Raw genomic sequence first — 27,193 nt, 5'->3', positions numbered from 1 at the left:
TAGTGAATATTTTGTGTGTAAGCTGCATATTTGAAGCTTCCACCTTGTCAATTATAGAGATTATGGATCCATTTAAGAAAGGTGTAAGAACTTCTATATGGTATGGTTTGTCCTAAGGGTTTTTTTTTTTCCTTTTTCCTTTTTTTTTTTTTACTCTTAAGAATTTTAAAATTTGTTAGTAAGTGAAGTTTAAATTTCTTATAGATATTTTGATAATTTTAAATTTATGAAAGATATTTTGTAGGATTTAAAATTTTGATAGGCTTTTCCATAAGTAGATAAAACTTTTGAGGGTGATACTCGAAAATAAATCGGGCAATTTCGAATAATTTTCAAAGGGTAGGGGCAATACCGTCCGCTTAATTAGCAAATTCCGATTTTCATTTCTATGGCGACGGGCAGTGCACAGCCGTGGTGGTCTCCTCCCTCTGCAGCCGCCCCGCCGCCCCTCCTTATCTGGCCCTCCCTTGACAAGCCCCTTCCTCCCCGTCCGATCCTCCTGCGTTCATCAACTTCGCGTTCTCCTCCGCTAAAGCTGAGCTCCCTTCGTCGCCGTCTCCATGGAAAGTTCTCCCCCGGGCTACCGAAGGAACGTGGGGATCTGCCTCGTCAATCCCGATAACAAGGTTCGTGGCACTTCGTGTCGGTTCCTCGTCTCTCGAGCGTTCGTCTGATGGATGGTTTCGCGCTTTCAGATCTTTTCGGCTTCAAGGCTCGATGTCCCCGGCGTTTGGCAGATGCCTCAGGTGAGTGTAATCGCCTTTCTGTACTTGTCTTTCCTTGTTGAAAGAATAAACGAGTTTGATGTGCTAAAAACTGAATTTCATCTGTGATTTGCTCCATTTCATCCCGCCATTTTGATTCATTTATGGCTGCGCTGTGTACCGTATTGTTTCCATTAGCTTCATCTAAATTCCTTTGTTTTGGTGTCTTAGTGCTTATAATTTGATGATAATGAGTAAGAAATGGGAAATTTGGTTCTCTATTTTGGATATTTCTGATGAGAAACTTTGGATTTGTTGTTTCAATACTTCTAATCTTGTAGATTAGGATGAGATAACATCGAACATAATCAAAGCATAGGGCTAAGTCAGTTAAACACTAGGGGAGACAGAGTCCTTTTCCAATTTCTTCAAACACAGAATGGAAGTTTAGTTCTTGTGATTAAGAATTGTTTTCCATCAAGGAATTAAATTTCCTTGAATGATCAGAAGTTTAGGAGTATAAGTTGGTTTAATTAAATCATCATTTTTTGAAATTAGTTTCCTATAAAAGGTAATTTATGTTAAACCAATAAATGCTCCAGTTAGATGATTTAAAACTATAATAAATACGGACATCAAAAGAAAAAAGAGTAAGACCAAAGAAGAGGAAGACTAAACAAGACTTAGTTAACAACGATAAAATAAGATAAAATTTATTTAAATATAGACGATGATATAGTAGGAGTATAAAAGCCTAATGACACAGGAGGATCCATATATCCTACCCCACTTAATGGGATAAGGTTTAGTTGTTGTTATATAAAAGGTAATTTAGGTCAATTATTTAATTAATTGATTAGATGATTTGAGATATATGATCTTTGAATATATATGTTTTCTAGTTGTTGCTGTTGTTGCCATGTGACCTTGCCGTCACGGGTTTGAGTCTAAGAAATAATCTCTTGCAATGCAGGATAAGACTGCATATAATAGTCCCAATGTGGTTTGATCCTTCCTTGGGACTTTGTATTAATGGAGTTTCGTGCACTGGGCTACCTTTTTATTGTAGTGTGTAGAATAGGTTAAACAACTGTTTTACTTATTATAGTTTAAATAATTGTTACTCTTATTCTAATTAATTTTTAATTTAAGCTAAATCAAAACTCTTTAGAATTGTATTTCACCAAATGTATCCATTCAGTGAACTTTCTATCTCCATCAATTTATTTTATGATATTTGAAAAACTTAAAAGTATTGGGGAAAAAGAATATATCAGCATCTAGGATTTATGATATAGGTTCTTCCTCTTCTTCTCTTGGCAATGCACATCTCTTTTCTTGTGTTATGCTTGTTTTCATGTCTTTGCATTTTGATCAATTTTAACAAAAGAGGAGGATGCAAAGCCATGATGAAAAAACCATAATACGATTCGAGATGTGCACCCATAGGAGAAGTGGATGGATAAGGAAAGAAGGGAAAGAGCCTACCTCATAAATCCTAGATGTCGTTATATTCTCCTTCTATAGAACATTTCGTTTTTCTAGTTTCCATGAAATAAATTGGTGGAGGTAAAGAGTTCATCAAATAGATAAATTAAAAGATTTGGTCAAATACAACCTAAAGAGATTAGCATTAGTTTAAATAAAAGGTCAATTAACTATTATGAGTAAAATAGTTACTTAAATTAGAATAAGTAAAGTAATTGTTTAATGTATTCTAGTCACCATAATAATATTCAAAATGATCATAATTAAATATATTCTAAAGTTCTTTAAATATAATAAATTAACTATGACCATGTTAAATGCTTATAATAGTTTTTTTTTCTTATTTAAATAAAACCAAAATCAATATTATAAAATCATTGTGAGAGAATTATTAATTTATCTTTTACTGAACAATTCTAGTAAAGACAATAAAAATAAACAATTTAACTAACTTAACACTCCTAAAATTGGGTTATACCTTTTTTCTGATTCTAGCTTGTCACATGTCTGTAGAAGTTTGTTTTGAATGGATGCTTAAAATTTGTTCTCAGCTACTGTCAAACACGAAAAGCTTGGATATTGATTCTTCAGTTTTCGATATGTTCTTCTGTTTGCCACTGAAGTTATCCTATCTTTTATGAACATCTTCTTCAGGGTGGTATAGAAGGAGAAGAAAACGCTAGGATTGCTGCCTTTAGGGAATTGAAAGAAGAAACAGGAGTTACATCTGCAGATATCCTTGCTGAGGTGACCAATCTACACTAGCATTTGCTCTCATTTTAGTTTGGGATGGAACAAATTGCTGATTGTTCAAATCGGCTGACGATATACCATGTAACTTAGCCATGCTATTAGTCATGTTGTTACTGTCAAGTTAAACTATTAAATGATACAATATATTGATCATAGCCTTGTTTTTGTGGGATTAACTCATGATCTTAGCTAAGAACAGGTGGTTTAAAATTTAAACAGCATTAGATGAGTTCTATCGTTTGGTTGATATATAGCGTGCCATATTTTTTCGCTTGGATTTTTTAATCTTCGTTCTATTAGAAGAAGCAAGTGAGCATATGTTGCCTCAATTCTGCAACTGCAGGTTCCTTACTGGTTAACATATGATTTCCCTCTAGAAGCAAAGGCTAAGCTGAACAAACTATGGGGGACGGATTGGAAAGGTCAAGCACAAAAGTGGTAAGCATTCTGACGTTCTTATTGATTTTCTACCTTTCTAATTGTAAAGGAGAGGAACAACACACGATTAACCAATGTGGTATTCAGAAAATAGTGCCACATCTTATTCAGTAGTCAGTACCCTGATGAGAATGTCTATTTACGATGTGTATTACCTGTTCGAGGTAGTAGAGGAAAGGTTTGACCTCGCAATACTGCAGTTATATGAATAGAATTTAACCCGCTTACCACTGAGAGCAAACAACTATTGGTAGAATGTTTGTTTCCTTTTTGAACATTTCATATTTTTTGTTAGACATTCCTCCTTCGAAAAGTAGTAGTTATGGACACTAGGCTTGGACTTCGACACATGTTGCAAAAGCTAATAGAGCATACAAATTGAGACAACTTTGAAGTTGTTTTGTCTTAGCTAATGTCCAGTAAGGTTCATTGCGAAATATATTGATTATTATCGCTCGTTTAAGAAAACTGGTTATGATCTCATTCTCGATAGCTAAGTCTGCATAAATGTGCAGGTTTCTATTTCGATTCACAGGAGACGAAGATGAAATTAGTCTCACTGGGGATGGAAGTGAGAAGCCAGAATTCGGAGAATGGATGTGGATGACACCGGAGCAAGTTATTGAACGTGTGGGTAAACCGACTCTTGTCCTATTACACTAATATATATGATCGAATTTGAATCTCATACTACATTATGTGCTTCCTGAACAGGCAGTTGATTTCAAGAAATCTGTCTACGAGGAGGTTCTAAAGTTCTTTAAACCTCATTTAGGACCAGATTCAGAAGATTAGATTCTGAAGAATAGATACTGGAAGACTGAACCGCTCTGTTAGCGGTTAAACATTGTTGTTGGTATAATCATGTCTAACTGCTTCGATGATTCTGAAGACAAACACCTCTCTTACTGAGTTTGAAATAGATCGCACGATAATGTGATAGGCAATCCATGCATAGTCGACTGATGAATCTTTCTTTATACAGTGACAATATCATGTGTTTGATATGTTATCAGTCAAGTTTATTACAGTTTGGTGGATAAGAAAAACTGCTAAACCAGTTCATCAGAAGAGAACTGTTTATAATATATCATTGATACGACGGAGCAACTTAACTAATTGAATTGAGGTCCTGGCTCGATCCAATCAAATCAGCAAAATAATACATTATTGAAAATAATTGACAATAACAAATGCTTTGTAGAAATTGAATCTATCAATCGTAATTATTCAAATCATTCGGCTTCTATAGAAAATAACTTCTAGAAATCTTGAGTCACAAATGACTTGGATAGATAGACGACTTCTAAGCCAACGGAGACGACTTCTCATACGTATTTTTTCATAAAATTAAATACATATAAAAGCATCCAGATATAATTGTGAATTGTGATTTGAAAGAGTTTGCAAGACCTAGACAACCATTCATGAATCGCCAAAGAATTTAACCGACTTAAACAAAAATTCCTCGATATGTCATCACGCAAGGAAGGAGAAGTTATTTTCTAAGTAGACTATTCCTCTTATCTTGGAAGCTTGGATTTCCAATTGGCTTATCTTAGACTATTCTTCTGAAAGACATACATATTGGATCTTGAAAAAAAAATATGATAATTTGTAATTTTTTTATTATAAAATTTAGCCCTAATTAGACTTAATTATCAACTAGAACACAAAAATCTTGCACCCAAAATTCCAATCCATTAATCATGGAGAATTCAAGAGCGAGACAATTTCATGAGATAGTCAACCAAGTAGACTGAGTTGTGAGAGATTCTGGAGACCTTTTCACCCGTTTGATCAAGGCCTAGATTTCTTTAATTGGCCCTCCGTTCACCTCTTATAGATTCTCTTTCAAATTTAGTTTATATCATGACTTAGTCAAGTAAAATAATAATAAATGAAACTCTCGCGAATACATGGTCCCGGAGAATAGTCGGACCATCTTGAATACATTATACGCAATTTTATGTTACATCGTAATAGGTTGTGGTTCTTTTAGTCAGTTAGTAGTGATTAGCGGTGCTAGAGCAGCCTTTAACCTACTAGTAAAAGGATAAGCACTAAACATACCCAAGGACGTTTTGAAAATTTTGAAACTTTCAAGGGGATAGAATGGAATGTTAATTTGGCAATGCATTGCTTTCCTTGCCTACAAATATCATGTTAATCTCCTTTAAGGTTCCTCCAAATTTGTATTTTATTTAGATTGTTCACTTTCTTTCTTTCTTTATTGTTTTCCCCATTTTCAAAGAAATTTATTAATTAGAGACTTGTAATTTGAGATCAATCTGTGTTTAATTCTCTCTGCCATGGATAATTCCTCCGCCGGCGGCGGACGACAAACTGCGCGGCAGCGGGAGCTGCACGGTCCGCGGCCGGCTCCTCTGACAGTCAAGAAAGAGTCCCGTAAGATAAAGAAGTCCCCAGTGGCGCTTCCGCCGCCGCCGCCGCCGCAGCAGCAGCAGCACCGGCGTCCCGTCATTATCTACACCGTCTCCCCCAAGGTCATCCACACCACCCCAGCCGACTTCAAGTCCACCGTGCAAAGCCTCACCGGCGGCCGCGCGACCACAGCCTCCGACCGCGACGGAAACAGGGGACCGGCTCCGTTCTCGCCGGAACAACGGAGAGGCGGAGGGGGGATCTTGTCGCCGGGGCCTGCATCGCTGCCATGGATATCTCCGGCGATCTTTACTCCTACTGCGATCTTTACGCCGCCAGAGATTCAATTTATCGCGAGTCCAAACAGCAATCTATTCTTCTCCGGCACCGGCATGGTTCCTTCCCCGACGGCTTACAGGGATCTCTTCGTCAACTATTATCAACATTAATCAATTCTCCGGCGTTTTGATTTTTACAGATATTATATACAATAATGATATGCTACGTAACTTTTTCCTACGCTCCCGTACGCAACCGCCACTGTGGCAATCCAAATCAGCGTTTTTATATTTTGTCATCTTTTTTTTAGTTTTTTTCCGAAGCAGCGTCTTATAGTTTCTTTCCTCTCTCGACGCCGCCGCCGCCGCCATCCTTTGGGTTGCCGCCATCCTTCGGCGCTGCCTGCCGGGTGAGACCCAATGCCATCTTTTTTTATTTTTTTTATTTTTCCCAAGCCGCGTCCTTTGGTTTTCTTTCCTCTCTCGACGCTGCCGCCGCCATCCTTCTAGGTTGCCGCCATCCTTCGGCGCTGCCTGCCGGGTGAGATCCAGGTGAGATCCAGTGTCAGACGCCGACCCTCGCCGCGACTGGGACTGCCCCACCCGCTAGACGCCTCTTGCCGCAGATTAGATTTTTCTGTCAATGCCATCCTTCTTCGTTGCTGCCGCCGTCCTGGAGCAACCAGCATACTAGGATTTCCTTAAGATGCCGTCCAACTCTGTTCCGGTGAGATCTTACAAATTAAGATACGAGGAAAAGCTTGCTCGTGGAAAATGGAAATTGGAAATTGGAATGAACACTTTATTTTAACCTATATATTTATATGTACATTTTATTTTAATCTAACGAAATAGCATGCTCATGGAAATTGGAATGGACCAAGAACAACAACAATATGACGAATTTTGTAAAGGTTATTTATCAAACACTGGACTATTTTTATTTTTATTTTTAACAAATTTTGATGAGATTGTATTGTTGATGTTTTGAGGTATTACTAACTTATACTAATGATTGACACTGTTTATTAGAATGAACAATAAGTCCATTATAATTATTTTGTTTCTTTGCTCATATTTTCCCAGAGACAACGGATTCCTTATGTTTCATACAATATAAATCATGAAGTATGTCAATCATTTTTGGGGTTTTGTAATTTGGAGAGATAATCATAATCTCATCTATGACAGAACCTGAAGTTTGCCTACCTCATCAAAGGATATCCTCTTTGTTAGCAATAATTTCATCCATTTGTGCTCCATCAATTCGTGGTTGGCTTAGTTGGAGGAGAATGCACATAAATGCTTTGTTGGTGACACTAAAACTGAAGCCACTATCGATGTCATCCCCTTCCCTTGTTTCATAAACCTAAAATTGAAGGAATCATCCTTGTGCAAAATTTGTAAATACAGTGTGCAACGAGTGAAATAGAATAAAGTTTAGTTTCTTCTATAGTTCCATATTTTCTTTACAAATCAACTGTTCAAAAAATTTATCTCACAAAAGAATCATTTTGTAAACAGTGAAATGAAAGTTATTTCTAGTAAAATGCTTCATGAGATATAATCTTAGTTGTTGATATATAAGGTGGTTTCTTATATCTCATTCTGATTAGTAAAATACTTTTTGAGATATATTCTTAGTAAAATGTTGATATACGATCTGACTAGTTTAACCCAATCATAGTCTTTTTTTTTATTATTTTTTCCAAGAGTCTAGTGCAGGTACTAAAATTATCACCTCTTTTTACTTTTTCAGAGATCATGCTTTAGTACTAAAACGATACATTTTGATGTTACATTACTGTCACATGAGAATATTGTTTTATATCTATTTGATTTAGTATGCTTTTGTGGCTATATGATTATATACAGAGCTTCACTTCATCTGACATTCTCAACAATGGAAGAAAATGATGACGAGACCCAAATATATATTCCTCAAGTTGCAGATGATCGAAAGCTAAAAATTAGAATGAAATTCTCATCACTAGAGGAGGTATTTTCATTTTATAACCAATATGTACGAGAAGTCGGATTTAGTACTAGGCTAAACAATAGCAAGAAAAATAAGATGACAAATGAAGTTGTCTGAAACAATTTGTATGTTTTAAAGAAGGGCATACAGAACAAATGCAGTGGAATAATCATGCAAATGGTGATCAACAGACAAGGAAAAGAGCACGTGGCGAAGTTAGAACTAGTTGTCAGTCAAAGATTTCACTTGTCAAGGAACGAACTAGATCTAATTGGGTTGTCAAAAACATCATGGAAAGTCATAATCATCCACTCTCGACTCCTTCAAAGGTACATTTACTACGCTCACATCGTAATGTTTTGATAGCAAAGAAAGCATTGACTCAATAATTTTCAGAAGTCAATGTGCCAACTTGTCAACAAATGCAATTATTAGAGATAGAGTACGAAGCTCCGGTGAGGGTGGGTTGCACAGAACGAGATATTAGAAATTTTGAGAAAGAACTAAGGGATGAACAAAAGGGTATCGATGCTGAAACACTAATCGAGTTATTTGCATCTGAGAAAGAGAAGAATCTAGTTTTTTTTCTTTGAATATGAGACTGATTCAAATAATAGATTTAGCAGGTGTTTTTGGGTAAATCATGTATCAAGGACAACATACAATATATTTGGTGATGTAGTTGTATTTGATATGACATATAACACCAACAAATATAGGTTGATTTTTGCACCATTTGTAGGAGTTAGCCATCATCATCAGACAATTGTTTTTTGTTGCGGCTTTATAAGTGATGAAAAAACTGAGTCTTTTGTTTGGCTGCTTAACAAGTTCATAGACGTAATGTCTAAAGGTGCATCAAATGTGATCATCATTGATCAGGATCCTGCTATGATGAAAGTTATTGCCCAAGTTTTCTCTCAAGCACTACATCGATATTGTTTGTGGCACATACTAAACAAATTTCTAGATAAATTATATCCTTTGACTTTTGTGACTACTATCAAAGTATCAAAAATGTCATTGGAAATTCTACAACACCTGATGAATTTGAGAATTCATAGAAAGAGGTCATCAAATGTACTAACTTAGAGAAAAATGATTGGTTGTCATTGATGTATGAATTACGACACAAGTGGATGCCAGCATATTTTAGCCATGTATTTTGTACTGGAATGTCAAATAGTCAGAGATATATCTCAAATAAAAATTTATTAATGGATATATAAAACAAAGAGGGACCCACCAAGTGTGGGTCAAAGGATGGAGATAACAGTCGACGTGGAGATCAAAGTCAAGAAGGTCAACGTTAAAGAACCAACGTGCTCACTCTCCAAAAGGGCGCCGAGCGAAACTCTACGGTAGTGGTCGATTGGGCGTAAAGCTTCCGACCGACAAAAGCTAGTGCAAGCAGAACACCCGTACATCCAAGATCATAAGACGCTCGTCACGAAATAGAGGGTCATTGGGACGACCGGAGCGTTAGTCCGTTTGAGCGATAACAAGTTGCTATACCCAGTCACCATAAGGAAGAACAACAGAGGCCGATCGATCGGAGGAGTTCCAGCCGATCGATCACCCCGCTTGGCCGAATAACGGGATCATTGTCGTATCTCTCGATATCCTTTTGGGAGATAGTGCCACTGACACGTGACATGGTCAACAGGTGGATCGTACAACGGAAGGTTCTGCTGTCATGTTAGGGATACGCATGCCCTATTAAGGTATGATGTCAGAGGCATTTTCTTGACTGGTCCTTCATAGGACAAATTGGAGAATGTGCTTACAACTAATTGGAGAATGTGCCCACGCCTCGAGAAGTGTGCACATCGCCACCAGGGCACTATATAAAGGGGTCCATACACTAATGGAAGTACACATTATTCACTATTCACACCTGTGTCTACTATTGCTCCATCTTTTTCCGCTTTTTAGTGACTGACTTGAGCGTCGGAAGACCAACACCAGGGACCCGTTCCCTGGCTCGACACTGATATTTTTTGTGTTGTAGAGCATAACAAAGTCTATATCCAATCAACGCAATAGCCACATCCCCAGTTTGTCATCTCTACAATTTTATATATATATATATATTACACATGATTAAACATATCTGTTAGCGCAGCGGAGCCGACAAGATGGGATGAATTGCCTGAAGAGGTAAATAAAGACCTTTCTCGTTCTTTCAACTCTAATTAAAAGCAACTATAATAATAAACTAAATGAAACACCTAGAAAGAAGAGGCACAGGGCGTAACGCAAATGGTGGGTGCATGACATCTTTGGTGTAATAGTCAAAGGTTGATTCTTAGGAACTGATGACCTGGGGTTTATCTCACCATGCGCCTATGGCCTGTGTACCTGCATGTACCTCCCTCCATATCCATGGGGTCGGCATTAGGGGGTCCGCTAAGGTAGTGGATCTACCTTAAAGGAAACAGCTAGAAAGAAGAGGCACAGGGTTTACTTGGTTACAACCTAGATGGTTATTAATCCAAGGCAAGTAAAAGCTCTAAAAGATCTCCTTCATGTAGGCAGAGAAGCCTCTTATAATCGTAGAATGCTTAGACAGTTGCTAGGAAATGAAAACAGGAATTGATATCTATTTTCTAGGTCCAGGGTCTTTTTATAGCCTCTGAAAAATCTTATCCATGGCTAGAAGGCGCCTTCCATAGGGGTGGAAGGCGCCTTCAGCGAGGCAAGTGACGATAAAACTTTATCCTCGCCAACGTTCATTTCTTGCCTGGTCGAAGGTGCCTTTCATAGCGCTGAAAGGCGCCTTCGTACTGTTCATCGAAGGCGCCTTTCATCCATGGAAGACGCCTTCCACAATAAAGTCGCGGAGGCGCCTTCAACTCCCTTTGAAGGCGCCTCCAGCAACACTTATAGCCATCTTTTATTCTTCTGCTACTCCGATCGCCTGGGTGATTTCGGCCAATCGGAATAGGGCTCACCCAAATCCATTTTTCGGCCTTCTCTTCGAGCAGCCTTCCTCCCCGACTTCTCATCCCTCGGACCTCCATGCACGTCCTTCTCGTCCGTCGGTGTACCCTTTCGCAGCACCTCGTCCCTCGAACACATCAAGCCCGTTGGCTCTCTCCCGTATTGTCCTTCTCGCTAGCTGCGTCTTCCGCTTGACTTCATGTGCTTCTAAGCTCCTACATACATAGACACAAGGATCAAATACACAGGATCTAACTTAACTTGGTTGACCACATCAAAATTACCACGGGATATCAACAATCTTCCCCTTTTTGAAGTACATCAACCCAAGTTAAAATTAGGGTAAAATAAAAGGTAATAATATGAATATGTAAAAAATTTGCAAAAGTAATTTAAGCAAGTCAAAATTTACAAACTTCGTTACAACAAAAATAAAATTCCCTTAGTCCTTACTCCCCTAACTTATATTTATTTCTCTCCCTTTGATTACATATAACAAAAAATAGGGAAAGATATATAAAAAGTTATAGAATTTTGACATTAATTCTTAGGGGTAAAAAAAAACTAGAATGTTAACATTTTTCGCAGAATTAACTGTCAAGAATTTAATTTTTAATAAATAAACCTCGATTTAGAAGAAAATTGTTTTAATAATTACTTATTATATTCGAAAATTCCTGAAAATTTTTGTCAAACTCAACAAGACAATATTAGATAAGTATAAAAAAATTTTAGAAAGAAATACTTTTTATTTGATAAGAAATGAATTATTTTAATATAGAGATTGAATTTTGAAAATAATTCTTTTAAAAATATATTTTTTAATTCTAAAAATTCTATTAATTTTTATGAATGTGTCAAACACATTGTCTGAAAGAAAAAAAAAATAGAATTTTCAACATTTCTATTTTCTTGAATAACCAATGTGATTTTTACAAAGTAATTCAGATAATATTCATAAAAAAAATTAAAACTTTTTTTTTTTGTAAAGATAGAGTATATCATGGTTCATCACAGAAAGATAAACTCTATTGAAAAGTAAGTCAAACATTATTTTTAATATTCAAAATACTACTTTCGTTAAACGGTTAATAATTTTTGAAAATATTTTCATAGATAGAGAGATGATAGTATTTCAAAAAAAAGTTTTTGTAAAAATAATTTTGTGAGATAATTTTAAATCGATACATTTTATTTAGACAATTCTAAACGAAAATAATATTAAATCAAATTGAGAGTACAATATGTATAAGAATTTAATTTAAGCATAATTTTTGGATCCAATATAAATTTTTCTCTGGATTAATTAACAATTTTGGTGGAACATGACTTCTAATTTAACCCCTATTATTCCTAATATTTCAATTGATTCTATCATAATTTCTAAATTTTAATTTTTCAAAATCGTTTGAACATGCATGGTCATTTTTCAACTTTTTTATATATGTAAATTATCATACATTTCTAGGGGCATGATTTTGTTAAGTTTAATTTTAACTTAACATTTTCTTTTTCTATTTTTTCTAAATATTTAGAAAGCACCTTAATGAATCGGAACAATTCTTCAGGAGATAAAGCATGTACCTCGCTTACCTCGTCTTCTAATATTTTCCCTTCGTCGCTGCTTTCTTCTGAGGATCCTCCCCCTTCATCAATACTTACCTCTGAGCTACTTTCATCGTTGTCTTTAGGTCGATATTCAGCTATTAGTGCTATGTTGTTGATCTCCTCGGTCTCGAATTCCTTTGATGATGAAGCGATGTCCATCGAAGGGTCTGATTCTTATTTTCTTGATGCTTCATGGTGGTTTTAAGAACTTTTCCCAAAGTTCTTTCGAACATGCATAGTCGCCGATTCTTTCGAGTTCCTGCACAGGTAGAACACTAAGTAGATGAAATTCAGCCTTACCATTGCCCATGAATTCGTTTCTTTGTTGTTTGCTCCATCGGTATTTCTCAAGTTCTTTTTCGTCTGTTGTTTTGGGTACTTTGAAACCATTTTTAATACTCAACATGATGTCAAAATTTGTCTTGAAGAAGATCTTCATTTTGTGTTTCCAAAACTCAAACTCCCCCTCAAATGTTGGCGGATAGATACTTGGTCCGGCCATCGTCTTGGTGCTTCAGTCGGCGATTAGTCCTTCTAAGACGGTCTGACTTTGATACCACTTGTTGGCGCAGCAGGACCGGCAAGATAGGGTGAATTGCCTGAAAAGATAAATAAAGATCTTTCTCGTTCTTTTAACTTTAATTAAAAGCAATTATAATAATAAACTAAAGAAACAACTAGAAAGAAGAGACACAGGGTTTACTTGGTTACAATTTAAATGGTTGTTAATCTAAGGTAAGTAAAAGCTCTAAAAGATCTCCTTCGTATATGCGAAGAAACCTCTTACAATCGTGGAATGCTTAGACAGTTGCTAGGAAATAAAAACAAGAGTTGATATCTATTTCCTAAGTCCATGGATCTTTTTATAGCCACTGGAAAATCTTATCCGTAGTTGAAAGGTACATCCAGCGAGGCAAGCGAGGATAAAACTTTATCCTCACCAACGTTCATTTCTTGCCTAGTCGAAGGCGTCTTCCATATGGTTGGAAGGCACTTCATATTATTCATCGAAGGCGTCTTCCATAGTGAAGGCGCGGAGGCACTTTCAACTCTCTTTGAAGGCGCCTCCAGCAGCACTTATAGCCACCTTTTGTTCTTCTGCTGCTCCGATCGCCTGGATGATTTCAGCCAACCGGAATAGGGCTCACCCGAACTTATTTTCCGGCCTTCTCTTCGAGCAGTCTTCCTCCCTGGCTTCTCATCCCTCAGACTGCTGCGCATATCCTTCTCATCCACTGGTGTACTCTTCTGCAACACCTCTTCCCTCGGACGCACCGAGCCCGTCGACTCTCTCCCGTGTCGTCCTTCTCGCTAGTCGTGTCTTCCGCTCGACTTTCTCTGCTCCTAAACTCTTGCACACTTAGACACAGGGATAAATACACAGGACCTAATTTAACTTGGTTGAGACCGTATCAAAACTATCACGAGGTACCAACAATATCAACATGAGAAAATTTTACCTTAGTTTGCATTTGTAATTATCTATAAATATACTACAATAAGATAAGCATAGTATGATAATTTTATTGTCATAGTTGATCTAAAACTAGCACAATATGCCAAAGAGAATAAGCATTAAAGTTCATTTGTTGTTCCCTTATGGGTACCAATTATGTACTTTAGTTTGAAATTTCATAAGATAGATTATTTGTTTATGAGACAGTCTTCATTGTTAAATTATTATCGAAGTATACGAGGGCCAAATGATTATAATAACAGATGTGCATGCTAGCTAGAAAAGATAATAATAATCTAAGGCTGTAGTTGCGAGTCTTAGATACAATAATGATAGTCTTCATTAGATCGCTCTTAGAGAGCTAGCTTGCTGTACCGGCTAAAGAATATTCCTCTAACTTTTATTATATTTTGGTTATATTTGTTACCGTGTACTCAATCTAACCTAAAATCTGGAAGCATATTTATCTAATATGAAATTATAATATTCTCATTCTTCTTTCTTTGGGTAACATACTAACATACACAATGAATCATCTCGCCCTGTCGCCTGTCTGTCTTATCGTCTCTCCTATGATGTGATTTCTTTTTCCCATGCTAAATCGCGATCTTATGCTTTATCATAGACTTTAACCAACTCATTAAGAACACCTTAAAATATGATAAAATGGCCTTGTCATTTCCTTGATGCTAGGCATGACATGTAAAATCTACTCTGGATTAATTAGAATGATTAATTGCATTTATATTAAAATCAGTTTGGATTGAATTATCATGCATAACCTTAATAATTAATACTCATTTTAGGAAAAAAATTGAAAAAACAAAAGTTTTGAAATTTTTTTATTAACCCTGCAATCAGGTAAAACCCCACACTTTTAAAATAATCATCTTCCGAACTATATCTCTCATTTAATGACGTGAAAAGTATACTCTATTATTTAAAAATCATTTATTGTTTGAATCAAATAAGATTAAATAATATAATCTTAAATAACTAAGATTATCAACAATAACTTTTAACTTAACATGTCCTTAAAGTTATATAAATCTAGAGGCATAATCTAATAACAATATTGACTGCTTTTATCTTTGTTGTTCTCAATCACTCTCAACTTCTCTTTACCAAATGAAATACTCAATATAAATTAAGGAGGTGTTTGGTTTAGAGAAATAAAGGAGAGGAATGAGAATAGTGATAATCGATTACTATTGTTAATGTTTGGATTACAAGAATATGAATATAAATAAGGGAATGAATCCTTATAATTAGGCAATAATTCATTTTCTTGTCTTCCCCCCTCAATCAGTCATTACTCTATTTTCAACAATCAAAATATTTCCTTATTTCAAAAATACCGTTGACCTAATACTAATATTTCCCCTTAATACCAAAGATTCCCATACCCCCCCTTCATCCGCATCCCTCCGTGCCATAGCCCCATCTCCTCCGTCAGCTGGCGAAGTGGAAGCTTGCCGGAGTAGCTCCAACAAAAGAAATCTGGCGCCTGAGTCAAGTACACCATGCTGCTGCCTTCGGCAGCAACAGCCATCACCTACAAGTTGTTCCTAGATGGTTGCGCCGTCTCCTACTCCCTCTCTCCCACTGCCATTTCCCATACTCTCGGCTAGAAAACTCATCCAAATGATGCGAAACGAATGATGATGACTCGAATAACCTAGAGTCATCAGATCTCCCAGGGCCATCCAGTTAGAGGTCCTATAGCCAAGTCACAGCTTTCGCCTCTTAAACGTAAACCACTTCTCAACAAACACCCTGACTCATCTACCTGTCCCTGATCGATGAATAATGGACTTGCAACCTAATCAACAAAGTCGTCGTCCCACCGACCCATAGAGATTTAGAGGAGGAAGCAGAAATAATCCAGCTTTATCACGATGCTCGCCAGCACGACCGATGCAAATCATAGGGGGACAAAATGGCAAGAGGAAAGAGAGACGTGTCGACGAAAGAAGAAAAAGGGTAAAAAAAGTAAAAGCGCTAAAATTGTCGATAAAAAATCTTATATTATAGTTATTTTTAAACCAAAACAAGTAAAATCTTATATTGCAGTTATTTACAATGAAAAAAAACTCAAATTATTCTTTTAATGCATTAACTAATAAGGATAAAATTGAAAATTTATTTAATTCTCATTACTGACATTGATTTAAATCAGATATTGATTTAAACCAAACACTGATAATGTAATCCTGATTCTCATTCCTTTTGACCTCATAATCAAATTCATTATCATTCTAATTCATAAATCCGAACCACATGCTTAAATATATAATGACTAGATAAATTAAACTATCATTAGTGTATATATATATATATATATATATAAACTAAAAGTTTGAAATGCGGGAGCATATTTTATAAGTTGAAAATTAGTTTATAATATTTTTATTTTTTAAAAAATATATATATTAATTTTAAAATCAATTTATACTTCAAGAATTATATTTTTTTAAAAAAAATATAAATCATTTTACCTATGTGATCCGGCAGTAAGGATGGGGGACCCCCTTTGTGGGGAGCCAAGGACAAGTGAAGGTCAGAAGTCAAAAGAGTCAGCATGAGGTCCATCCGATCAGAGAAGGGTCGGGTTAATCGGCCAAACGGGTCCGGACGGAATTAAAGACAACCTGACGGGAAGTCGGGTTTCCAACGCTCATGGTGAACAGGGTCCCTGGGCCGAGCGGGTAGCCCGCTCGGCTGAGGCGTAAAGCATCAATGCTGTGAAGGAACAGTCTCAGCCGAGCACGCGATGGAGTAAAATCTTCCCGGTCGGATCAATACTTACGCCCGATCGGACTGATGCCTGCCGAGCGGATGGACGCTCGGCTCGGGGAAAAAGGAGACAAGGGCAAGGGGACATTGGGGAACATCTTCTGACAACAGGTATGTTCGACGACCAAGCCATACTCAGAATCCTACGACGGAAGGTTCTGTTGTCCCATCAGAGAGGTGCTCGGACTGTAGCAGTATGGTGTCAGACATGCTCCTCTGGTAAGCCCATACATAGGTATGGTAAAGGACACGTGTACGCCTCGGTAGGTGTGCATAAGCCTCCCCACAGCTCTATATAAGAGCCCTCAGACTTCGCCGGAGGTACGCGATCTCTCATCTTTGGAGCCACTTCATCGTTTTCCTCTTGCCTGACTTGAGCGTCGGAGGGTCGTCGCCGGGAAACTCTTCTCGGCCCGACTTCTTTGCAGGTAGCGATGAAGATTCACGTCATCAGCCGGAGATAGCGGAGAGCGCCACGTTTCCAACGTCCGTCGACTCAGCATTCGGACAGGATCACTATGGAAATTCTATTTTTATCCTTCTAGAACCTCAAGAAGATAGTTAAAAGTTTAACATTATGATTTCTATTTGTCCAACAATATGTTTTTTAATTTATGATATAAAAAATATAATTTATTATTAGGGTTGATTTGTTCTAGAGCTCGTCGTGCTTCGGTTGTTCACTTTGTGATGATGAAATGCAGTGGAAATACACACAAAGCACACTCACAACGCTAACGCTAGGATTTACTTGGTATCCACATCAAGAAAATGTGACTAATCCAATGATTCATACACGACGCTCACTCCACTAATAAAAACACTCATTCTCAATAACTATCGGAGGTGGAGAAACCTCGTACAATACTCACACATACAACAACTTAACACAAGAAAAATATACAATGAATACAAATGAAAAACCCTCTCTTCTTGCTTACTTGTCGCTTGTTGTTGCCTCTTGAACCTTGGAAGTGGACCAGCACTTGTCCCCAAGAGCCTTCAAGAACTGGTTGTGAGCAGTGGAGAAATCGCATGAAGAATCGGGAAGAATTGCGCATGAAAGCTGTTGAGAAAAATGCTCGCAACTACTATATACTGTGTTCTCCTGCGGCTCCCAATCAATTGGGCTTCATCCCAATCGATTGCCATGTCACATCCCAACCATCACAGCCATTCATCGCCTGTATCCTACGCAACGGTCGAATCCCAATCGATCGGCTGATCGATTGGGGAGGCTTGAATCGATCGACCAATCGATTCAGTCTTCTTCTGTGCTCTCGCGTCTGCACGAGAAAAATTATCCCAATTGATTGACCAATCGATAGGGGAGCCCAATCGATCAACCGATCGATTGGGGAGCATTCTGTGCTCGCGATTTCACTTCCCAATCGATCAATCGATCGATTGGGCCAACCTTCTTCGCAGCACACCTTCAATCGATCGATTGATCGATTGACTTCCCTTTGAGTTTCTTAACTCAAGTCTAGGGTCCCCAATTTCAACATCCGATCAACCGTGACCTGTTGGAACTCCTCATGCCTAGCATCCGATCAACCTTGACCTGCTGGGACTTCTTCACCAAGTGTCCGGTCAATCCTTTGACCCACTCGAACTTTTCTCCTCGTGCCAAGTGTCCGGTCAACGTTGACCCACTTAGACTTACCGTCTCGTGCCAAGTGTCCAGTCCTCCATGATCCACTTGGAATTTCATCAGATGTTTGGTCACCCTTGACCCATCTGGATTTCCTCGTGCCAAGTATTCGGTCAATCCTTTGACCTACTTGGACTTCCCAACACCAGGTGTCAAGTCAATCTTGACCCACCTGGATCTCCACGTGTCTGGCTTCACTCACCTAGTCTTTCCATCTACCTGGCTTCACTCACTAGGACTTTCCATCTGCCTGACTTCACTCACCAGGACTTTCCATCTACCTAGCTTCACTCACCAGGACTTTCCATCTGCCTGGCTCACTCACCAGGACTTTCCATCTACCTGGCTTCATTCACCAAGACTTTTACCTAGATTCACTCACTAGGGTTTTCATCTGTCTTCACTCACTAGGATTTTTCCACTACCTGGCTTCACTCACCGGGACTTTTACCTGCCTAGCTTCACTCACTTGGTCTTTCCATCTCCCTGGCTCCACTCACCAGGACTTTCACCTAGCTTCACTCACTAGGATTTTCACCTGGCTTCACTCATCAGGATTTTTCCATTGCCCGGCTTCACTCACCGGGACTTTCACCTGCCTAGTTTCACTCACTAGGTCTACCTGCCTTCACTCACCAAGATTTTTCAACTGCCTAGCTTCACTCACTAGGTCTTTCACCTGACTTCACTCACTAGGATTTTCTCTTACCTAACATCCAGTTAGAATTTTCCCAGTCAAGTATCCGGTCAACATTGACCTACTTGACTCTTCTTTACATCAAACTGGTCAGTTCTTAACCAAAGGGGAATTGTATCAACAATCTCTCCAATCGGGCGATTGCATCTGCAATCTCCATGTATTGTCAAATATCAAAACCTAAACATCAAGACTCAAGCTTGAGCCAACTCAAGCTTAGTCAATCTGATCAACCTGACTCAGGGGATATTGCACCAACAATCTCTCCCCTTTTGATGTTTGACAATACCTTTAAGTTAGGCTAATCTCATAGCCTCAACTTATTCTTCATGTCAATGCCCTTTGGATAATGAAGGCATAATTTAGACTTTACATTCTCCCCCAAACTTTCCTTGAGGGACAAAAGCCTAACTTAAACCCAAATTTCTCCCCCTATTGGTACACATCAAAAACTCTCCCCCTGAAGAATTACTCAACGTTGTTCACAACCTCACATGTTGTTCACAACACCACAATGAAGGTCTCATACCTTTCATTGTCTTTAATGTTCACCCTTGAGCATTAACCAACTTTACACTCACAATGAAGGTCTCATACCCTTCATTATATTCAATGCTCATCCTTGAGCATACTCCTTTTCTACAATGAAGATATTCAATCTTCCATTGTTCCCCAATGTTCAACCTTGATCATTTATCCAAACGAAGGATTTACCACCTTCAATGGTTTCTGAAAAATATTTTCATATTTTTAAATAGTAGCTCCCCCTAAAAATATACTTCAAACTTCTGTCATTGCACCAATAATGACTTGGAGTTCCTAAATCTTTAGGAACCCCAAAAACTTAAAGTTTTGAGGTTTAAGAGATTCAATATTGAAACTAACCTCATCCTAAACTTCAACCTAGTGTTCCTTAACCATTTCTCCTTGTTTTCATCATGAAAACTACCCCTAACTGTATACAAATATATTCCAAAGGTTTAGGAGTGGTTGAAGAGGATCAATATGGCTTAAAGTACTGAAATCAAACTTTTCCAACCAAAATTAGCCTTTTCAATCAATTGGGTTGGGTCTCAATCGATTGACACTGGTTTCAATCGATAGTCTGATCGATTCCGGGAGCTTTTGTTCGCGAAAATTGCCGCTGAATCGATCCACTGATCGATCCAGGCAAGGTTGAATCGATCGAATGATCGATTCAGCGAGCTTCTGCTCGCGATAATACCCGTCTCAATCGATCGCCCGATCGATTAAGACACTCCAATCGATCACCCGATCGATTGGAGATCTAATTTCCTAAAATTCAATTTCAGTGAAATTTAGAAATACCCTAATAATTTTATAAAATTCTAAAAATTATAAAAATTATTGTAGATATTATTTATAGTTTTCTAAGAAAATACTTCCTATTTTCAAATATTGATACAAAATTAGAAACTTGTGAAAACTTCAATGTTTCTTCCAAGTTTGTGTCTAACTTTTCATTGATGATTACTATCAAAAGATAGTCTTCACTAAAGTTTTCCAAAGTATATTTAAAATGTTTTTCAAAATCAATTTCCAACCATGTTCTTTGAGCTCAATACACGTGACTTGTACATTAGCTTTCCCAATGATTGAAGTACACATAACTATGTGTTCAGATGAATTCAAAACTCAACTGGATGCACTAAATCAATATCTTGAGTATTTTTCATCATCCTAACATCTCACTTGTATCTAATGTGTAGTAAAACACATACAAGTCACCTTATAATCTTTGTGAGATGTAGTTTTTTGGTTTTACCCTAAACTAGGGATCATGCATATCTATCTAAACATTTTGAATTATGAACATCCACCTAGGATGCTGCTTGTTAATAAATATCATTATCCTTAATTGCAAGGAAGTTAAAAAGTAATGCATGATGAGTTATGGCATACATAAAAAAGAAATAATTTTCAAAAGAAAATATACTGTAGCTATATGATGTATGTATGACATGTCATGGTATTTTTGTGTTTTTCATAATAAAAATGAATGCACACATGATGTCATGGCATACGATGGGCAAGCAAAGTATGGCAATTTAGCATAATTAAAATACCTAGATTATCTATCTAAGTATCCTTAAACCTTAGCTAACTTAAAATTAAATCCTAGATTGTCCACTTTTTCCCAAGAAAATGTCAAACTCCCAATTTGACATTTTTTTTGTTTTTCTTAATTTGTGCTAATTTAAATTAAATATAATTCATCAAGGTTTGGTACAATTTACTCTTTCAAAGAGTAATCATTTTAAATTAAGGCTTAAATTGGCTTTACCTCCTTAAGAAAATACCAAAATCCCAACTTATCATTTCTTATCCTTTTTCAATTTGTGGCAATTTAAATTAAGTCCAATTCCTCAAATTTTGACACATTTTACTCTTCTAAAGAGTAAACAATTAATCCATTTCATTTTCAAAGGTCAACAAAAACCTTGAAAATACCTCCAAGTGTCAACTTCATCAAGGTTGGGTTAACTACCCTTCCAATTAGAGTTGACACTCTCTAACCCATCTAGGGTGTAGAGAATATACTCCTAGGAACCCAAAACCTATTGGTGCTCCTTGAATATTCTAGGTATTCACTAGGGATAACCTCCCTAGATACCTTCCTAATGACCTTTCTAGGTTTCTTAGAAGCCTTGGTCACTTCCTCTAGGTCAACTCTAGGGATAGCTTTCCTTGTGACCTCCTTAGTGACTTTCTTAGACTTCATAGAAGTCTTAGTCACATTTGTCTTTGCAAAAACACTTCTAGGGATAGTTTCCCTTGTGTTTTTGAGTCGACCACTAGACCTAGGGTTGGTTCCATAGCTATATGAAACCTTATGATAAGAAGGAACGTCCTTCTTGGCCTTGGTTTTGTATCCCAAACCTATATGACCATTGGATGACTCTTGATATCCTAAACCTAGGTTATGCTCATTTTACCCTTTTAGAATATTTTTCATCCTTTTTAAGGCATTTTTTAATTTATCAAGTCTTGACCTCAAGGCTTAGTTTTTCATCCTTAAATCCTTAGTTTTAGATTTTTCATTATTCTCATGAGCATTTTTATATTTGGGTCTATATCTAAAATTCTTAGAATTCTTACCCAAATTATTGTCTATTTTTCTAGCCCTAGGTGAGGTAGTCTTTGCATGAAGAGCCACATGATTTTCATTAATTCTATCATGCCTCCTATTTTTATGGTAAATAACATTAAAATGACATAAATTTGAACAAGCATGTTTTTTACCATGTGTCAAAGGAATTGGTTCAATAAATGATACCTTACGTTTTCCCTTTGAAGCTCCCTCTTGACTTGAGCTCCTTCCTTTGACTTTGGTCACTTTCTTCCCCTTAGGACATTGACTCCTGTAATGTCCCTTTTGATTGCAAGAGAAGCACACAATGTGCTCCTTGCTCTTCTTTGTCATGGGAGCAACCTTCTTGGGTTTCTCCTTGCCCTTTGGTGTCGCTTGGCCCTTCTTCTTGCCAATTTTGGACACTTGCTCTTATAATGCCCTCTTTCCCTACACTCAAAGCATATAATATGATTTTTATTATTAACAATTGAAATTGTTATATCTTTGCTTGTAGAGTTGGAACACAATCCTCCATTTGATTTTTCTTGACTTGTGGAGGTGACACTATCTTCTTCTTCTCTTGATCCGGAGGTAGAGACTTCTTCTCGCTCTAGAGTCAATGATCTACACTCCCCCTCAATCCTAGAGGTGGAGGCTTCATCATCTTCATCCTCTTGCACATGAAACAAAGAGTATGCTCCCTCTTTACTCTTTTGGTTGCACTCCTTTGAGGATAAAGCTTCTTGGACTTCTTCTTCGGAAATTAAGCATCTCTCAACTTCGGAGTCCTCTTCCTCTTGATCTTGATCCAAGGAGTCTCCCTCTTTGGATCCTTCTTGATTTGGTGGAGTGGAAAGAATCTCATGGATCTTTACCAATTTGCTCCAAAGCTCCTTGGCATCTTTAAATTCTCCCACTTGCTTCAAGATGTTGCTAGGCAATAGATTGACCAATAGTTTGGTCACTTTATCATTGGTCTCACATCGTTGGATTTGCTCTTAGTTCCACTTGCTCCTCTTGAGAATTTTGCCCTTTGAATCTTTTGGAGCTTCAAACTCTTCCATTAGAGCAAACCATTACCCTATCTCTATCATGAGGAAATTTTCGATCCTTGATTTCTAAGAATCGAAGCTCATTGATATGAATGGTGGAGGCACCCTCATGTCGAATCCAAGTCCATCTTGGAATTCCATTCGAAGTTGAGATTTTGATGAAGTCTGCGGCTTATTGAAATTTTCTTCAACTTCTTCTCCCTCTAGCTCGTTGCCCCTTCCGGTGATGATTCTGATGAAGAGCAACCTCGCTCTGATACCACTTGTTAGGGTCAATTTGTGCTAGAGGGAGGGAGGGGGGGGGTAAATAGCTCATCGTGCTTCAGTTGTTCGCTTTGTGATGATGAAATGCACTCTTGCGGCTCCCAATCGATTGCCACGTCACATCCCAGCCATCGCAGTCGTCCATTGCCTGCATCCTGCGTAACGGTCGAATCCCAATCAATCAGCTGATCGATTGGGGAGACTTGAATCGATCGGTCAATCGATTCAGCCTTCTTCTGTGCTCTCGCTTCTGCGCGAGAAAACTTGCCCCAATTTATTGGGGAGCATTTTGTGCTCACGATTTCACTTCCCAATCGATCAGCCGATCGATTGGGTCAATCTTCTTCGCAGCACACCTTCAATCGATCAACAGATCGATTGAACCACAGTTCAATCGATCGGTTGATCGATTGACTTCCTTTTGACTTGCTTAACTCAAGTCTAGGGTCCCCAATTTCAACATCCGGTCAACCGTGACTTGTTAGAACTCCTCATGTCTAGCATCCGATCAACCTTGACCTGTCGGGACTTCTTCACCAAGTGTCTGGTCAACCCTTTAACCCACTCGGACTTTTCTCCTCGTGCCAAGTGTCCGGTCAACCTTAACCCACTTGGACTTGTTGTCTCATGCAAAGTGTCCGGTCCTCCATGACCCACTTGGACTTCCACCAGATGTTCAGTCACCCTTAACTCATCTGGATTTCCTCGTGTCAAGTGTCCGGTCAATCCTTTGACCTACTTGGACTTCTCAACACCAGGTTTCCGGTCAATCGTGACCCACCTAGATCTCCATGCGCCTGGCTTCACTTACCAGGTCTTTCCATCTGCCAAGCTTCACTCACTAGAACTTTCCATCTGTCTGTCTTCACTCACCAAGACTTTCCATCTGTCTGACTTTACTTACCAGGACTTTCACCTAGCTTCACTCACTAGGATTTTCACCTGACTTCACTCACCAGGATTGTAAAATATCGAAAAAATGACAGATAATGATAAGGGAATTTTTTAAAATTTTTCGAAAATTTTTCGGAGCTCGTATGGACGAGTTAACGGGGATAAAAACGGGGCCCAGGAAAACCTGTTTAGGCTACCCTGTTTTAGCGAGGAAATGTTGATTTTTATTTATTCCTTTCTTTTTCCTTTTCTTTTTATTTCTATTTCTTCCGCGACGTCGTTTCCCTCGCACACCCGAGCCGCACCCCCTTCCTCGCCCGACGCCATCTCCACCGTGCCCTAACCGGCGGCGATTACCTTCCTCCCCTTCTATTTCTCGCCACTGCCTCTTCCCCTCGCCACTGTCCGTTGCCCCTCGTCGCAGTGGAGATCTCCAAATCGCATCAAGAGCCGCCGCCTCTTCGATCCGGATCCCAGCCCTAGCGCCGATCACCGGGCAGCGCCCCTTGCTCCTCTGCCCGAGAGCTCGAGCCGACGCTGTCGACCAAGACCGCTTCTGCCCTAGCGCCGGCTGCCACCACCACTGTGCCTGCCGACGCCGCACTTTCAAACCCTAGCGCCGGCCGCCATCGCCTGAGCCCTAACGCCGGCCTCACCTTCACATCCTTCCCGAGCCGCCCCATGCCCTAGATCTTCCGTCGACCCATTCTTTTCGGTGACACCCGAGCACTGTCGCCGACCTTGTGCGCTAGCGTCGCTGTCGTGCCACTGCCGATCCACTTCCAGCAACCGTGCACTAGTACTGTCGCCGGATTCTTGATCGCCTCTGACCAGTAGAGAGGAAGAAGGTAACTTGGTTGGAATTAGGTTATTATTTGGCAATAATCTCCATTCTTGAACTTGATCTTTTCCTTGCTGCTAATCTAGGTTACGAGTTGGTGAGGGGTGTCTCAGTTAGACATAAGGAACTGCCACCGTAGAGGTAATGGTTATGTTTTGGGAACATGGTTTGGAAGGAAAATTGTTGATTTGGTTTGTTTGTTTTGTTTCTAGCAGTTGCCCCTATTCCAGCAGCCCTCATTTCAGCAGTAAACGATCAGCAGTAATCAGCGTCTGTGATTTGAGGTAAAGTGTAGGATCGTGATACATTTTGTAGTGAATTTGGATTATATGGTTAGTAGGTTGGTTTAGGGTTTTGCCCTAAATAGTTCTTAAGAATTTATTTAGCTATTTATGTAAATTATAGCTAAATAAAATATATTTATTTGTTCGTGACTTAGGGTTTTGACGCGAGACGAGTATCTCGATTACCGGATTGGACCATTTTATTGGAAGCGGGTACTTTGACTTATGTCTTTTGATATGCATAATAATATTTTTAACATATAGCAATGATTATGTTGCTCATTTGCTTCGGTTGATCACTACCCGATCTATTACATGCTTGTTTATTTATTTTTATGCACATCATGTTAGTATATATCTGATCATACATGCTCATAGGGGTAGTGACATAACCATGATATATATTATGTTCAGGACCTAGGGTTTATTTGATACCCTATTTGATTTGTGTACCTTTGATTTGATTCCTTGTCCTGTGGTACACATTTTTGTATTTATATATTGTTGGAGCGTATACTGAAAGCCTAAGCTTTTGTAAACATTTATTTTGAATAAAGAATCACATTTGGTCAAATTATCTACATTTGTTTGTAGTTGTTCAATTAATTTATATTGTAGATGACATAGTATGTGGTGTCACATACAGAAGATGATGTTATCAGTACCTTATAAATTATAAACAGTAGCTCATGACCAAAATGGAAAGGAACAAACTATTGGAAGGTCGTAGTGTAATTAGGAATTAGTTTATCTTAACTATATAATTACACTAGTACACTTAGAGTGTATTGAGTAGGACCATTAGAGGTCGTTTCTTTTATACTGACTTTATAAAGGAACAAAGACCTCAGTTATTGTGGAAGTGTGCGCTCTTAATCCTAATATAATAACAAACATATATATTTGATATTTATTTCTTTAATTTATCAATGGGTGAGATTTAGTTCGATAAATCAATAAGCCCGATAAGTTGGGAAATGATATCACTTATAGTGTGTTGTTGATTATACAAGGAAACTGTGTCCTAGTGATCTAGGTTGATAATGTCCCCAAGATGAGCTCATAAGGATTGACATGTTAAACCCTGCAGGTGGACTTAGTCCGACATGACGATAAGGTTGAGTGGTACTATTCTTGGACTAAGATACTAATTAAATGAGTTGTCAGTAACTCACTTAATTAGTGGACATTTGGCATCTTAAACACAGGGAGACTAACACACTCATAATAAGAAGGAGCCCAAAAATATAATTTAGGATTGGTGCGGTAGTTCAATAATAGTTCTCTAGTGGAATGAATTATTATTGATAAAATTAAGTTGTGTGTTCGGGGCGAACACGGGATGCTTAATTTTATCGGGAGACCAAAATTAATTCCTCCTCTCGGTCCCTATCGTAGCCTCTTATTTATAGAGTACTATACCCACCTATACCCACCTTCATACCCATGATATAGGGGTCGGCCAAGCTAGCTTGTGGATCAAGCTAGGGTCGGCCAAGCCTTGGTTCATGGGTGGCCGGCCCTAGCTTGAACCCAAGCTTAGGTGGCCGGCCCCCATTAAATTTAAAAGAATTTTAATTTTAAAT

At 38.2% G+C, this 27,193-nt stretch overlaps 2 protein-coding genes across 2 annotated transcripts; both read left to right on the top strand.

Annotated features, from left to right (window-relative positions):
* The first annotated feature begins 396 nt into the window (after positions 1-396).
* Positions 397-4,388, top strand: LOC121971425 (nudix hydrolase 26, chloroplastic-like). Its single transcript, XM_042522685.1, has 6 exons — positions 397-626; positions 696-746; positions 2,847-2,939; positions 3,289-3,383; positions 3,899-4,013; positions 4,098-4,388. The coding sequence occupies exons 1-6, from the start codon at positions 561-563 to the stop codon at positions 4,176-4,178; spliced, it is 501 nt and encodes a 166-aa protein (XP_042378619.1). The 5' UTR covers positions 397-560; the 3' UTR covers positions 4,179-4,388.
* Positions 4,389-5,695: 1,307 nt separating this feature from the next.
* LOC121972836 (protein MKS1-like) lies at positions 5,696-6,217 on the top strand. Its single transcript, XM_042524462.1, has one exon. The coding sequence runs from the start codon at positions 5,696-5,698 to the stop codon at positions 6,215-6,217; it is 522 nt and encodes a 173-aa protein (XP_042380396.1).
* Positions 6,218-27,193: the final 20,976 nt, after the last annotated feature.

Source organism: Zingiber officinale, chromosome 4A, assembly GCF_018446385.1.
Source record: "Zingiber officinale cultivar Zhangliang chromosome 4A, Zo_v1.1, whole genome shotgun sequence".
NCBI lineage: Eukaryota > Viridiplantae > Streptophyta > Magnoliopsida > Zingiberales > Zingiberaceae > Zingiber > Zingiber officinale.
The sequence above is the reverse complement of the archived record's forward strand: the minus strand, read 5'-3'. Positions and strand labels throughout refer to the sequence as shown.